General features: G+C 36.5%; 2 protein-coding genes across 2 annotated transcripts in view; both read right to left on the bottom strand.

Moving 5' to 3' along the window:
- LOC137989270 (nitric oxide synthase 3-like) overlaps positions 1-12,500 on the bottom strand; it is a 212,883-nt gene that overhangs the window by 56,687 nt on the left and 143,696 nt on the right. The gene's annotated exons all lie outside the window — the stretch shown is intronic.
- The window catches only part of LOC137989253 (uncharacterized), a 70,647-nt gene that overhangs the window by 3,852 nt on the left and 54,295 nt on the right, over positions 1-12,500 (bottom strand). The window contains exon 8 of the mRNA XM_068835089.1: positions 2,094-2,269. Within this exon, the coding sequence (XP_068691190.1) occupies positions 2,094-2,269 (176 nt within the window). The remainder of the gene's footprint in view (positions 1-2,093; positions 2,270-12,500) is intronic.

Raw genomic sequence — 12,500 nt, 5'->3', positions numbered from 1 at the left:
CTCGAAAAATATTGGAGGATACATGGAATCAGTGTTGCTATATTTCTGGACGACGGTTGGTTAATTGATTCTGATCAATTCTCCTGTACAGCGTTAGCCGTCTGTGTTAGATCTGATTTATATAAAGCCGGTTTTATTACCAACGACGAGAAGTCCCATTGGACTCCTTGTCAGGTCATTGAGTGGTTAGGTATAGTATGGGACTCTGGTCACGGAACTATTCGCATTTCGGATAGACGGTTGTCTAGTATTGCGGGCTGTGTTCGAAGAATGTTTCAAAAACGTTTTAAGGTATCTGCCAGGGAATTAGCTTCCCTCGTGGGTAAGATTATTTCCGCCGGGGCAGTGTTTGGGAACATCTTCAGAATTATGACCAGATATTGCTCAATATCTGTCCCAGCAGCGCAGGATTGGGATTCGAAGTTTACTTTGGATCAGTATTGTGTAAGAGAAATGGAGTTTTGGGAAACCAATTTAGATAGACTGAATTTGAAAAGTATTATACATTCTCCGTTCAGACCGTCTAAATATGTTGTTTATTCTGACGCTAGTGCTACAGGATGTGGTGCACATTTAAATGTTAACGGGGAACAGGTATGTCATAAGCAATGGGATGTACACGAGTGTGGTATGAGTTCCACTTGGAGGGAGTTAACAGCTATTGTTTTTGCACTTGAGTCATTTTTGCCCCTTCTTAAAGGTTCTTACATTAAATGGTTTTCTGACAGTCAAAATGCTTGTAGAATTATCCAAGTTGGAAGCATGAGGAAAGGTGTACATGTTATAGCCCTTAGGATTTTTCAGTTTTGTGTTGATAATGGAATCGAACTGGAAATGCAATGGATTCCCCGAACTGAGATGGATAGGGCGGATTTTATTAGTCGTGTTATTGATGTAGACGATTGGCAAATTACAACTTCCTTTTTTGAATTCCTGGATTATACTTGGGGACCACATACAGTGGACTGTTTCGCCAATTTCTATAATACGAAAGTTAAAAAGTTCTATTCAAGGTTTTGGAACCCAGGTTGTAGCGGAGTGGATTTCTTCGTTCAGAATTTGACAGGGGGGGAGGGGGGGAATTGGGAAAACATCCCCGACCACGTGAAACCAAGTCTAAGTCAAGGAGTCTACAGTTAAAAGATATACAAAAGAAATTGTCAAGTTTTCAAGATGGTGTAATTTGTCCAGTATTCAGCTGTCGCCTCCTTTCTCGGTTTCGATTGTAATTGCTTACCTTCATAAGGTATATGTTAGTTCCAAGTCTTATGCAACACTATCGTTGACACATACAGCCCTTAAATGGTTTCATTCCTTTATTCCCGGCATCATTAGCAATCCTTTGGATGCGCAAATTTGTCATAATTTGCTAGAAGCGGCTAAACGTAGTAAACCAGCTGTTGCTAAGAAGAAACCCATCTCTGCCGATATTATTAAGAAAATCATTGATAAGTATGCTGGTCCTTCAGCTAATCTGAAAGATTTGCGTTTAGCCTGCATGTGTTCGTTAGGATTCGCGGGGTTTTTTCGTTACGATGAATGTCTGCCATTTATCATATTTTTGCAGCATAAGGGGTATTGCAACTTGTTGCGGCGACAATGTGTGTACTGTCTGCAATGCTTACCCTGCTGCGTTTTTGTTTTTCTGTGTTATGTGTTTGTATTTACATTATTTCAATAATTGTTATCACTATTTATTACACCATTGACTGTTGCTTATTGTGCCAGTCTTGGTGGCATTTTCTCCTCTTATTGGAGTTGTTACGTGCAGTCATGAGCACTTGTGTGTTGTTGCAGTGCCAACCACAGGTTGTTTTCAATATGTCTGCCATTTATCATATTTTTGCAGCATAAGGGGTATTGCAACTTGTTGCGGCGACAATGTGTGTACTGTCTGCCATGCTTACCCTGCTGCGTTTCTGTTTTTTCTGTGTTATGTGTTTGTATTGGTTGTCTGGTCTGGTGTTTATGTCCTGTTCCAGTTCTTCTTTGTTCTTATTCAGATGCCGCCCAAGCGTAAGCGTTCTGAGCAGCAGCGGCAACACCAGACTACGCCCACCACCTATTGAATTTGTTCCGGATGCCTTCCTTACCTGTTGCCACGGAGGCCTTCGCAGACTCCCTACCACCAATCACAGAACCTGATGTACCAGCCTCCACTTCAGCCACTGCCACCGGAAATCTGGCCTTGCCCACCATACCTGCCACGCTTGTTACCCAGCTGGCTTCACAAGTCCCTCGTGCAATCACAGAGTCCCTCACTTCACTCCTGTCTCATGGATCGCCATCACTTAACCAACCTGTGTCAGATACAAGTTCATCTTTGCGAGGAACTTCCGCACTCACTGCTTCTCCATGTACAACTTGTAGTACTCGTACCGTAGCAGATGCAGTAGTACTGGGGTCTGTTGGGTCTGCCCTTCGTGGTATTACAGTTCTTGTTTCTTCTTACGTGTGATGCCACCCGAGCGTCGGCATGCTCCACCTCAGCTGTCACTTCTCAACACCAGACCATGTCCGCCACCCATTGACTTTGTTCTGGATGCCATGCCTTTATCACCATCAGTCCTTCAGGCCTTCAGCACTATTATTGCATTCAGTTGGCAACACATGGATCCTGTGTGATATTGCCCTTCATTTTTGCTGATTTGCTGATCGTATTTTCTTTCAATTTGCATGGTTTATTTACCAGTGAATGTTTCTTTTATGATGCTTTTGACTTTTCAATTTTATATCATTGATATTTATTTCATTCATATTATTCCATGGTTTATTTCCCTTTATTTTCCCTCATTAATTTTGTCAACAGTATTTTCTTAGATGATGTTTTTTGACAGTGCAATTTTATATCATTGATCTTTGTTTTGTTTCTTTGAGTTTCTGCATTATTATTAAAATTATTATCCTGTGTGATAATTATGTCCCTTTGTTTTCCCTCATTTGTCTGTTGTATTTTTCTTTCAATTTGCATTGCTTGTTTACTAGTTCCTTTGTTGATGCTTTTCCACTGAGTACCATTATTTTTATATCATTGATCTTTGTTTTGTGTCCAATGTGTTTCTGCATTAAAATAATTGTCATTGTTGATTTACACCATCGGCTGTAGCATTGCCAGTCATGGTGGTTTTCTCTCCTCTTGTTGGAGTTATGTGCGGTCATGAGCACTTGTGTGTTGTTGCAACACCAGCCACGGGTTGTTTTAAATATGTCTGCCTTTTAACATATATCAGTTTTGCAGCATAGGGGTATTGCAACTTGTTGCGGTGACAATGTGTGTACTGTCTGCCATGCTTACCCCTGCTGCGCTCGTGTTTTTCTGCGTTGTGCTGGTATTTGCCTGTCTGGTCTTGTGTCCACAGTATTGTATAATATTGTTCTAAATTTTATTCACAACCAGACTTTGGCTTTAGATACTAACATTTTTGCCAGTGTCTTTCAGTTCTTGTTTCTTCTTGCTTCTGATGCCATCCAAGCGTTTATATCATACCAAGATGTTATCACCTGAATCTACCTCGAATTACGAAGGTTTTCGCCAACGCAAGGATAACCAAGCTTAGTTAATATTACCAATAATATTATTCTTACATACTTTGTATGCTATGCTGTATACGTTTTCACACTTAAAGATAATGTAGGTCATCTAGACATACGGATTCTCCCAATTTTAACTCAGATACTTCCTACCTGCTATGGCGTGATTGCCTCTGTCTTCAGAGTTTGTGTGACTGCAGTGTCCTGGAAGACTACGTTCCCTTCTTTTTCCCCACGGGGGTTTTTTCGGGGTTTTCGTAGCAGGCGGTCACAATAATCACTGCCCATTTTTAAGCAGGGTGCAACATGAACATTGGAGCACTTTTTAACAACTCCAATTGGTTCACCTAGACAAGCTGACTCTCAGTCGCGTGCTTTACATTTTCTCTTCGTTATACCATGTTGGAGTATGGTCTTGGCCGCTAGGCTACGCCATATACCACCCCTGTCATTAAGACGTGATCATTGGCTGTACCCGTATGCTGCTTCTTTCATGTTGCATTTTAATCACTATTACTTTTCTTTTTCAATAAATAGGTCACATTACTGCATGTCTTCATGAGCAGGGGCCATGTCGTCATGTCCATTTAAATTTTTCATAAGACTTCATGTAGTTAAGTACAGTTAAAGTCAATTTCTGTGTGTGTGGACAAAGTCATCCAATTGGTTTACATGTACTTCTGTCAAAGCTGACTCCCTTCATTGCATTTACTTCCTTGTTGTGATCACACACATCATTCGGGTTTTGGCAGCCTGGCTGCCCTTAAGAAATCATTGGCTGTGTCCATGCATGTGGATTCCTTCATAGTTCATTACACCAATTATTAATTCTTCTCACTATGTGAGCAGGGGCCATGTAGTCATTGTATAGTACTGTGTTTATTTACTGGGTCTCTTGTAACTAGGGTCTTGTTTTGCCTTTATACTAATCTGCTCGTGTCAATATCACATGATACTTTAGTCACCCATCAGGGCTTGTAAACCAAGCAATAGGTTTTTTGCTCGAAGTGGGTCCTGTGCAAAGCCTTCTGGACTATCTTGCTTTGCCCGGCCTAGTTGATGGTGCACTTTTTCAATCTCTAGAGGGTACACCCATTTCTAGATCCTTTTTTACAGAATTATTGTCCTTGGCTTCTTTCGCTGCTAAAAACGGGCTGTCTGAAACCCAAAATTTGCCTCTTAGGCAGGTGGAAGTCTGATGCTTTCGGTATATATATTCGCATCCCAACTCTCCAGCCCTAAGGCAAGGGTATGGAATCTGGTCATTTTTATTGTCACCTTTGACAAGGCAGGGGTCTTGTCCTTGGTTTCCTGTGCTGTAACCTTAGTAGAGGCTCTGTCTCGCCTTAATTTCTTTAATGCATTGTTGTACCTACCAGTACAGGCAGTCACAGGGGTGCTGTTTCTGTACTGTTATAACTTGCTTATTAAGGCCACTTTTATTTTGGTGATAAACAATTGCAGGGGCATTTTTCACACCAATGCCGTTGAATTTTGTCTGCATCAGGACCTTGTCCTTGGTTCCATGTTATCTTGTTAGCAACTTTATTGCTTCCAATTTTTCAAATTCATATGAGGTTGCCTTTGTCGCCATTCCTGTTGGGGTGGGGCTGCCTCCTTTATCCCAAGTCGGCTTTGGCGCTTTCAGATCCCCACCTTTGCTGGGCGTGCGATCAATTCTTCAAGTTTGTGATATAATATTTTCATTGTTATTAAACCGGCTATGTGCCAGATTTCTCCAAGTGGCCTGTCTGTTTTTCTCCGCCCCGCAAACCGAGCTCAACAGTCTGGCGACTCACTCAACCTCATTTATATTGAGAGGCATAAAGGTGTTATTGGCTTGCCAATAAAAGTTTTATGCATCTCAATAATTAAAATTTATATTGCATGCATAATTATGCACTCAGCAAAGTGTGGCGCGGTCATTCCTGGGGAGGAGCAATTATTAAGTATCCCCTATAGGGAATTTGTTGCATTCCGAGAAAGCGTGGTAAATATTCATTCGCTTTTCAAGCTCGATTGATCTGGTTGTCGAACTTTTTCACCCTCCTCCTCCCCATTGCCAGGTTCCACTGTTTCTTTCTTTTTTTCTTTTTCTCAGTTTACTTCTGAGGTGCGCTTTCAGATCCCCACCTTTGCTGGGCGTGCGAACAATTCTTTAAGTTTGTGATGTAATATTTTCATTGTTATTAAACCGGCTATGTGCTAAGGCACATAGCCAGATTTCTCCAAGTGGCCTGTCTGTTTTTCTCCGCCCCGCAAACCGAGCTCAACAGTTTGGCGACTCACTCAACCTCATTTATATTGAGAGGCATAAAGTGTTCATTTCTATAATTCATGCAATCATTTGGAGTAAACACTTATTAAAATATCATTATTATGATTATGATTATTATTACCATTGCTATAGAAATAGTAATAATAGTACTAATAATAATGATTCGCATTTATTCGCATTTAATCTTTGTCGGTAGCAATCAACTTGATTTTTTTCATGTGCTCCTTTCTTTAATAAGGGAACCTCGCTCAAATGAAAAAAATAGGTGTTACAAAAAGAACCAACATGACATACTGGAATAACAGTTAGTATTAAACTTGGAAGACTAAGGTCCAAATACACCTTAATTTTAGATCCAAGAACAGTTATTTATTACTATTGACTCTTTCTTTAAATCAGCTGCATGAGTCGCTTTGTATATACGTCACACTTTACTCTGTACAGTAACCAGGCACATAGCTATGTCATAGTTTGAAAGTGTATTTGGGTCAACAATTTTGCAGGTATTTTAGCGCATTAACTCCAGAGAAAACATTTTCTGGGAGGTGAGTTATTTCATTGTTATAAAGTTATCTAGAATAAAAAAAACATGAAACGTAATGTCTACGGAAACTAGTCCAAAACTAAGTAACGAAGTTTTAACTCATGTTAACACTACTTTTTAAAGTACACTCAGCAACAGTACAGCATTCGAACTAAACTAGAACAATTCCATGAACTCAATTTTAGCTTTTATTGCAGTTTCTTTTCTAGCATTCGCTGATTACAGCTTTACTCGATTCTACTCAGATAGGAGCAGTACAATTAAACACAAATGACCTCCATGGAGCCCACGCAATCGACTCAGAGCGATCAAATAAAAAAAAAAAATGGACAATTCTTTGTGGAGTATCCACGCGCAAAGCTGTGTCATATTGTGAGTTCCAATTAAACAAGAACAATTCAATGAATTTTATTTTAACTTATATTCCAGTTTCGTTCTCAGCATTTGCTGATCACGGCCTTACTCGATTCTACTTACTTAATAGATAAAAGCAATACAATTAATTCCAATTGTCCTCCATAGGGTATAGGGATCATAAAGTGAAAAGTCGAAGTTTTCGCGGGTAGTGCTTGCAAATAATAGAGTTTCATGATGTCCTGATTGTTCTAAATTTGGAGGACATGTTGAGAAATATAAAATCTTTATTTCTAAATTATTATAATAGAAATAATAATAATAATAATAATAATAATAATAGTTTTAAACATACAATATTTTACAATAAAATAAAAGTCTTACCCAAGCTTAATTACACATTATAAAAAATTACAAATTTATAGAAAATATTATTCGTTATACACAACGTGTATAAAGAGTGTTCATTTCCATAATTCGTGCAATCATTTGGAGTAAACACTTGTTAAAGTATCATTATTATGATTACCATTATTATTACCATTGCTATAAAAATAGTAATAATATATTCGAGATATTGTCATTTCCTCGACACCAAAACTAATGTTTGTCGGTAGCAAAAAACTTGATTTCTTTACGTGCTCCTTTCTTTAATAAGGGAACCTCGCTCAAATGAAAAAATAGGTGTTACAAAAACAACCAACATGACATACTGGAATTACAGTTACCATTAATCTTAGAAGGCTAAGGTCAAAATCCACCTTAATTTTAGACCCAAGAACAGTTATTTATTACTCCTGACTATTTGTTTAAATCAGCTGTATGAGTCGCTTTGTATATAAGTCACACTGTACTCTGTAAAGTAACCAGGCACATAGCTATGTCATATTTTCAAAGTTTATTTGGGTCAACAAACTTACAGGTATTGTAGCGCACCAAGTCTTGAGAAAACATTTTCTGGGAGCTGAGTTATTTCATTGTTATAAAGCCGTCTAGAATAAAAAAAACATGAAACGTATAATGTCTACGGAAACTAAACCAAAACTAAGTAACGAAGTTTTAACTCATGTAAACACTACTTTTTAAAGTACACTCAGCAACAGTACAGCATTCGAACTAAACAAGAACAATTCCATGAACTCAATTTTAGCTTTTATTGCAGTTTCGTTCTTAGCATTCGCTGATCACAGCTTTACTCGATTCTATTTAGATAAGAGCAGTACAATTAAACCCAAATGACCTCCATGGAGGCCGCGCAATCGACTCAGAGCGATCAAATCAAAGGAAAAATGGATGACAGTGGACAATTCTTTGTGGAGTATCCATGCGCAAAGCTGTGTCATATTGTGAATTCGAATTAAACAAGAACAATTCAATGAATTTCATTTTAGCTTATATTGCAGTTTCGTTCTCAGCATTTGCTCATCACTGCCTTACTTGATTCTACTTACTTAATAGATAAGAGCAATACAATTAATTCCAATTGCCCTCCATAGGGTCTACGGGAACGACGCAGCGCGAACAAATCAAAACAAAAATAGATGACAGTGGATTTGATAGTTTCAAAGAAAACAATAAAAAAATCTAAAACAGAACACCAAAAAGCTTGGAAAATCATACAAAATCAAAAGTATTTAAACAAAGGTAAACGTTTCTCAGGGAATAATAAGGCAAGAGACTGGCAATCACCAACTGAATAATGCGCGGCCAGAGGAAAAAGTAAAAAGAATATTTCTAGCCAGATACTAAGGAGTACTGGCCATGGTTTCTGCTGTTAACGTACACTTCTAATTTCTGAACAAGGATTTTCATGACCAAATCTGTTCAATTGAGTCACATACATTTTTTCCTCTCTTTACGGATCATAAAGTAAAAAGTCGAAGTTTTCGCGCATAGTGTTCAGAAATAATAGAGTTTCATGATGTCCTGATTGTTCTAAATTTAGAGGATTTGTTGAGAACTATAAAATCTTTGTTTCTAACTTATAATAATAGAAATAATAATAATTTTATAATAATAGAAATAATTTTTCTTTAGTAATAATATAGTAATAATATTAATATTAATATTAATATTATTGTATAATAGTAATAATAGTAACAATAATAATCATACGCATTTATTCGAGATATTGTCATTTCCTCGACACCAAAACTAATGTTTTTCGGTAGGAATCAACTTGGTTTTTTTATCTGCTCCTTTCTTTAATAAGGGAACCTCGCTCAAATGAAAAAATAGGTGTTACAAAAACAACCAACATGACATACTGGAATAACGGTTAGTATTAATCTTTTAAAGGTCCAAATACACCTTAATTTTAGACCCAAAAACCAAAAAGGGTTATTTATTGCTATTGACACTTTGTTTAAATCAGCTATATGAGTCGCTTTGTATATAAGTCACACTGTACTCTGCAAAGTAACCAGGCAAATAGCTATGTTATATTTTAAAAGTTTATTTGGGTCAACAAACTTACAGGTATTGTAGTGCACCAAGTCCTGAGAAAACATTTTCTGGGAGGTGAGTTATTTCATTGTTATAAAGCAATCTAGAATAAAAAAAAACATGAAACGTAATGTCTATGGAAACTAGTCCAAGCCAAGTAACGAAGTTTTAACTCATGTTAACAGTACTTTTTAAAGTACACTCAGCAACAGTACAGCATTCGAACTAAACAAGAACAATTCCATGAACTCAATTTTAGCTTTTATTGCAGTTTCGTTCTTAGCATTCGCTGATCACAGCCTTACTCGATGCTACTTAGATAAGAGCAGTACAATTAAACCCAAATGACCTCCATGGAGGCCGCGCAATCGACTCAGAGCGATTAAATCAAAGGAAAAATGAATGACAGTGGACAATTCTTTGTGGAGTATCCACGCGCAAAGCTGTGTCATATTGTGAATTCGAATTAAACAAGAACAATTCAATGAATTTCATTTTAGTTTATATTGCAGTTTCGTTCTCAGCATTTGCTGATTACGGCCTTACTCGACTCTACTTACATAATAGATAAGAGCATTACAATTAATTCCAATTGTCCTCCATAATGTCTACGGGAACGACTCAGCGGAACAAATCAAAATAAAAATGGATGACAGTGGATTTGATAGTTTCAAAGAAAACAATAAAAGAAACTAAAACAGAACACCAAAAAGCCGGAAATAGCATACAAAATCAAAAGTATTTAAACAAAGTTAAACGTTTGTCAGCAAATAATAAGGCAGGAGACTGGCCCTCACCAACTGGCTAACGCGCGGCTGGAGGAAAAAGTAAGAAGAATATTTCTAGCCAGATACTAAGGAGTACTGGCCCTGGTTTCTGCTGTTAACGTAGACTTCTGATTTCTGAACAAGGATTTTCATGACCAAATCTGTTCAATTGAAACACATCCTTTTTTCCGTGAACGTTTATGAAAAACCTTCTCTTTACGGATCATAAAGTAAAAAATCGAAGTTTTCGTGCATAGTGTTCGGAAACAATAGAGTTTCATGATGTCCTGATTGTTCTAAATTTGGAGGACTTGTTGAAAACTATAAAATCTTTCCTTCTAAATTATAATACAAATAAATAATAATAATAATAATAACAATAATAATAATAATAATAATAATAATAATAATTTTCAACATACAATACATTACAATAAAATAAAAATCTTAACCAAGCTTAATTAGACATTATAAAAAATTACAAATTTATAGAAAATATTATTCGTTATACCCGTGGAGTATAAAGAGTGTTCATTTTCCACAATTCGTGCAATCATTTGGAGTAAACACTTATTAAAATATCATTGTTATGATTATTATTATTATTATTACCATTGCTATAAAAATAGTAATAATACTTTATTGAAATTTATGAGGATTGTTGAAAGAAATACATTTCAAGTACAACCTACAAGAATTTGATCAGTTCGGATTCTCGTAGTTAAATTATTTGAGACAAAATTTTCCCGCCAGGAATTCGATGGCTGAAATTCTCGTTATCTCCAAAGCCAAATATTCTCTTATTCCCATTAGCGAGCTGATTTTTTGGAGAGCCAAAAGTTGCAATATCCCGGGTACGAATCTCCTTTAAAGCGGTGGGGCGGTGTTACTATTTGGCCTGACTATAGGAAAATCTATTCAAATGACACAAAAGTGACTACAATTCCCAGGCTTGTTAATTGGAAGCATTTTTGGCAGCTTTCAGTTATGATGTTCTTAAGGAAAGTTCTATTGGGCGTATTCTGGAGAAATAAATAAATCTTAAAACGAATCTTCTCATGGACGTGTTTGCTCTGAGCGAAATATAAGCAAAGTATCCTATAACTGGATAGGTAAGTACGGATTTAAAGTTTTTGCTTTCATAATAATAATAATAATAATAATAATAATAATAATAATAATAATAATGATAATAATATTTTAGTAATAATATAGTAATAATATTAATATTAATAATATTATTATTATATAATAGTAATAATAGTAGCAATAATAATCATACCCATTTATTCGAGATATTGTCATTTCCTCGACACCAAAACTCATGTTTTTCGGTAGGAATCAACTTCGTTTTTTAATGTGCTCCTTTCTTTAGTAAGGGAACCTCGCTCAAGTGAAAAAAGGGTGTTAAAAAAACAACCAACATGACATACTGGAATAACAGTTAGTATTAATCTTAGAAGGCTAAGGTCCAAATACACCTTAATTTTAGACCGAAAAACCAAAAAAGGTTATTTATTACTATTGACACTTTGTTTAAATCAGCTGTATCAGTCGCTTTGTATATAAGTCACACTGTTTTCTGCAAAGTAACCAGGCACATAGCTATGTCATATTTTCAAAGTTTATTTGGGTCAACAAACTTACAGGTATTGTAGCGCACCAAGTCCTGAGAAAACATTTTCTGGGAGGTGAGTTATTTCATTGTTATAAAGCCATCTAGAATAAAAATAACATGAAACGTAATGTCTATGGAAACTAGACCAAAGCCAAGTAACGAAGTTTTAACTCATGCTAACAGTACTTTTTAAAGTACACTCAGCAACAGTACAGCATCCGAACTAAACAAGAACAATTCCATGAACTCAATTTTAGCTTTTATTGCAGTTTCGTTCTTAGCATTCGCTGATCACAGCCTTACTCGATGCTACTTAGATAAGAGCAGTACAATTAAACCCAAATGACCTCCATGGAGGCCGCGCAATCGACTCAGAGCGATTAAATCAAAGGAAAAATGAATGACAGTGGACAATTCTTTGTGGAGTATCCACGCGCAAAGCTGTGTCATATTGTGAATTCGAATTAAACAAGAACAATTCAATGAATTTCATTTTAGTTTATATTGCAGTTTCGTTCTCAGCATTTGCTGATCACGGCCTTACTCGACTCTACTTACATAATAGATAAGAGCATTACAATTAATTCCAATTGTCCTCCATAATGTCTACGGGAACGACTCAGCGGAACAAATCAAAATAAAAATGGATGACAGTGGATTTGATAGTTTCAAAGAAAACAATAAAAGAAACTAAAACAGAACACCGAAAAGCTGGAAATAGCATACAAAATCAAAAGTATTTAAACAAAGTTAAACGTTTGTCAGCAAATAATAAGGCAGGAGACTGGCCCTCACCAACTGGCTAACGCGCGGCTGGAGGAAAAAGTAAGAAGAATATTTCTAGCCATATACTAAGGAGTACTGGCCCTGCTTTCTGCTGTTAACGTAGACTTCTGATTTCTGAACAAGGATTTTCATGACCAAATCTGTTCAATTGAAACACATCCTTTTTTCCGTGAACGT

Source organism: Montipora foliosa, unplaced genomic scaffold (assembly GCF_036669935.1).
Source record: "Montipora foliosa isolate CH-2021 unplaced genomic scaffold, ASM3666993v2 scaffold_449, whole genome shotgun sequence".
Taxonomy (NCBI): domain Eukaryota; kingdom Metazoa; phylum Cnidaria; class Anthozoa; order Scleractinia; family Acroporidae; genus Montipora; species Montipora foliosa.
The sequence above is the reverse complement of the archived record's forward strand: the minus strand, read 5'-3'. Positions and strand labels throughout refer to the sequence as shown.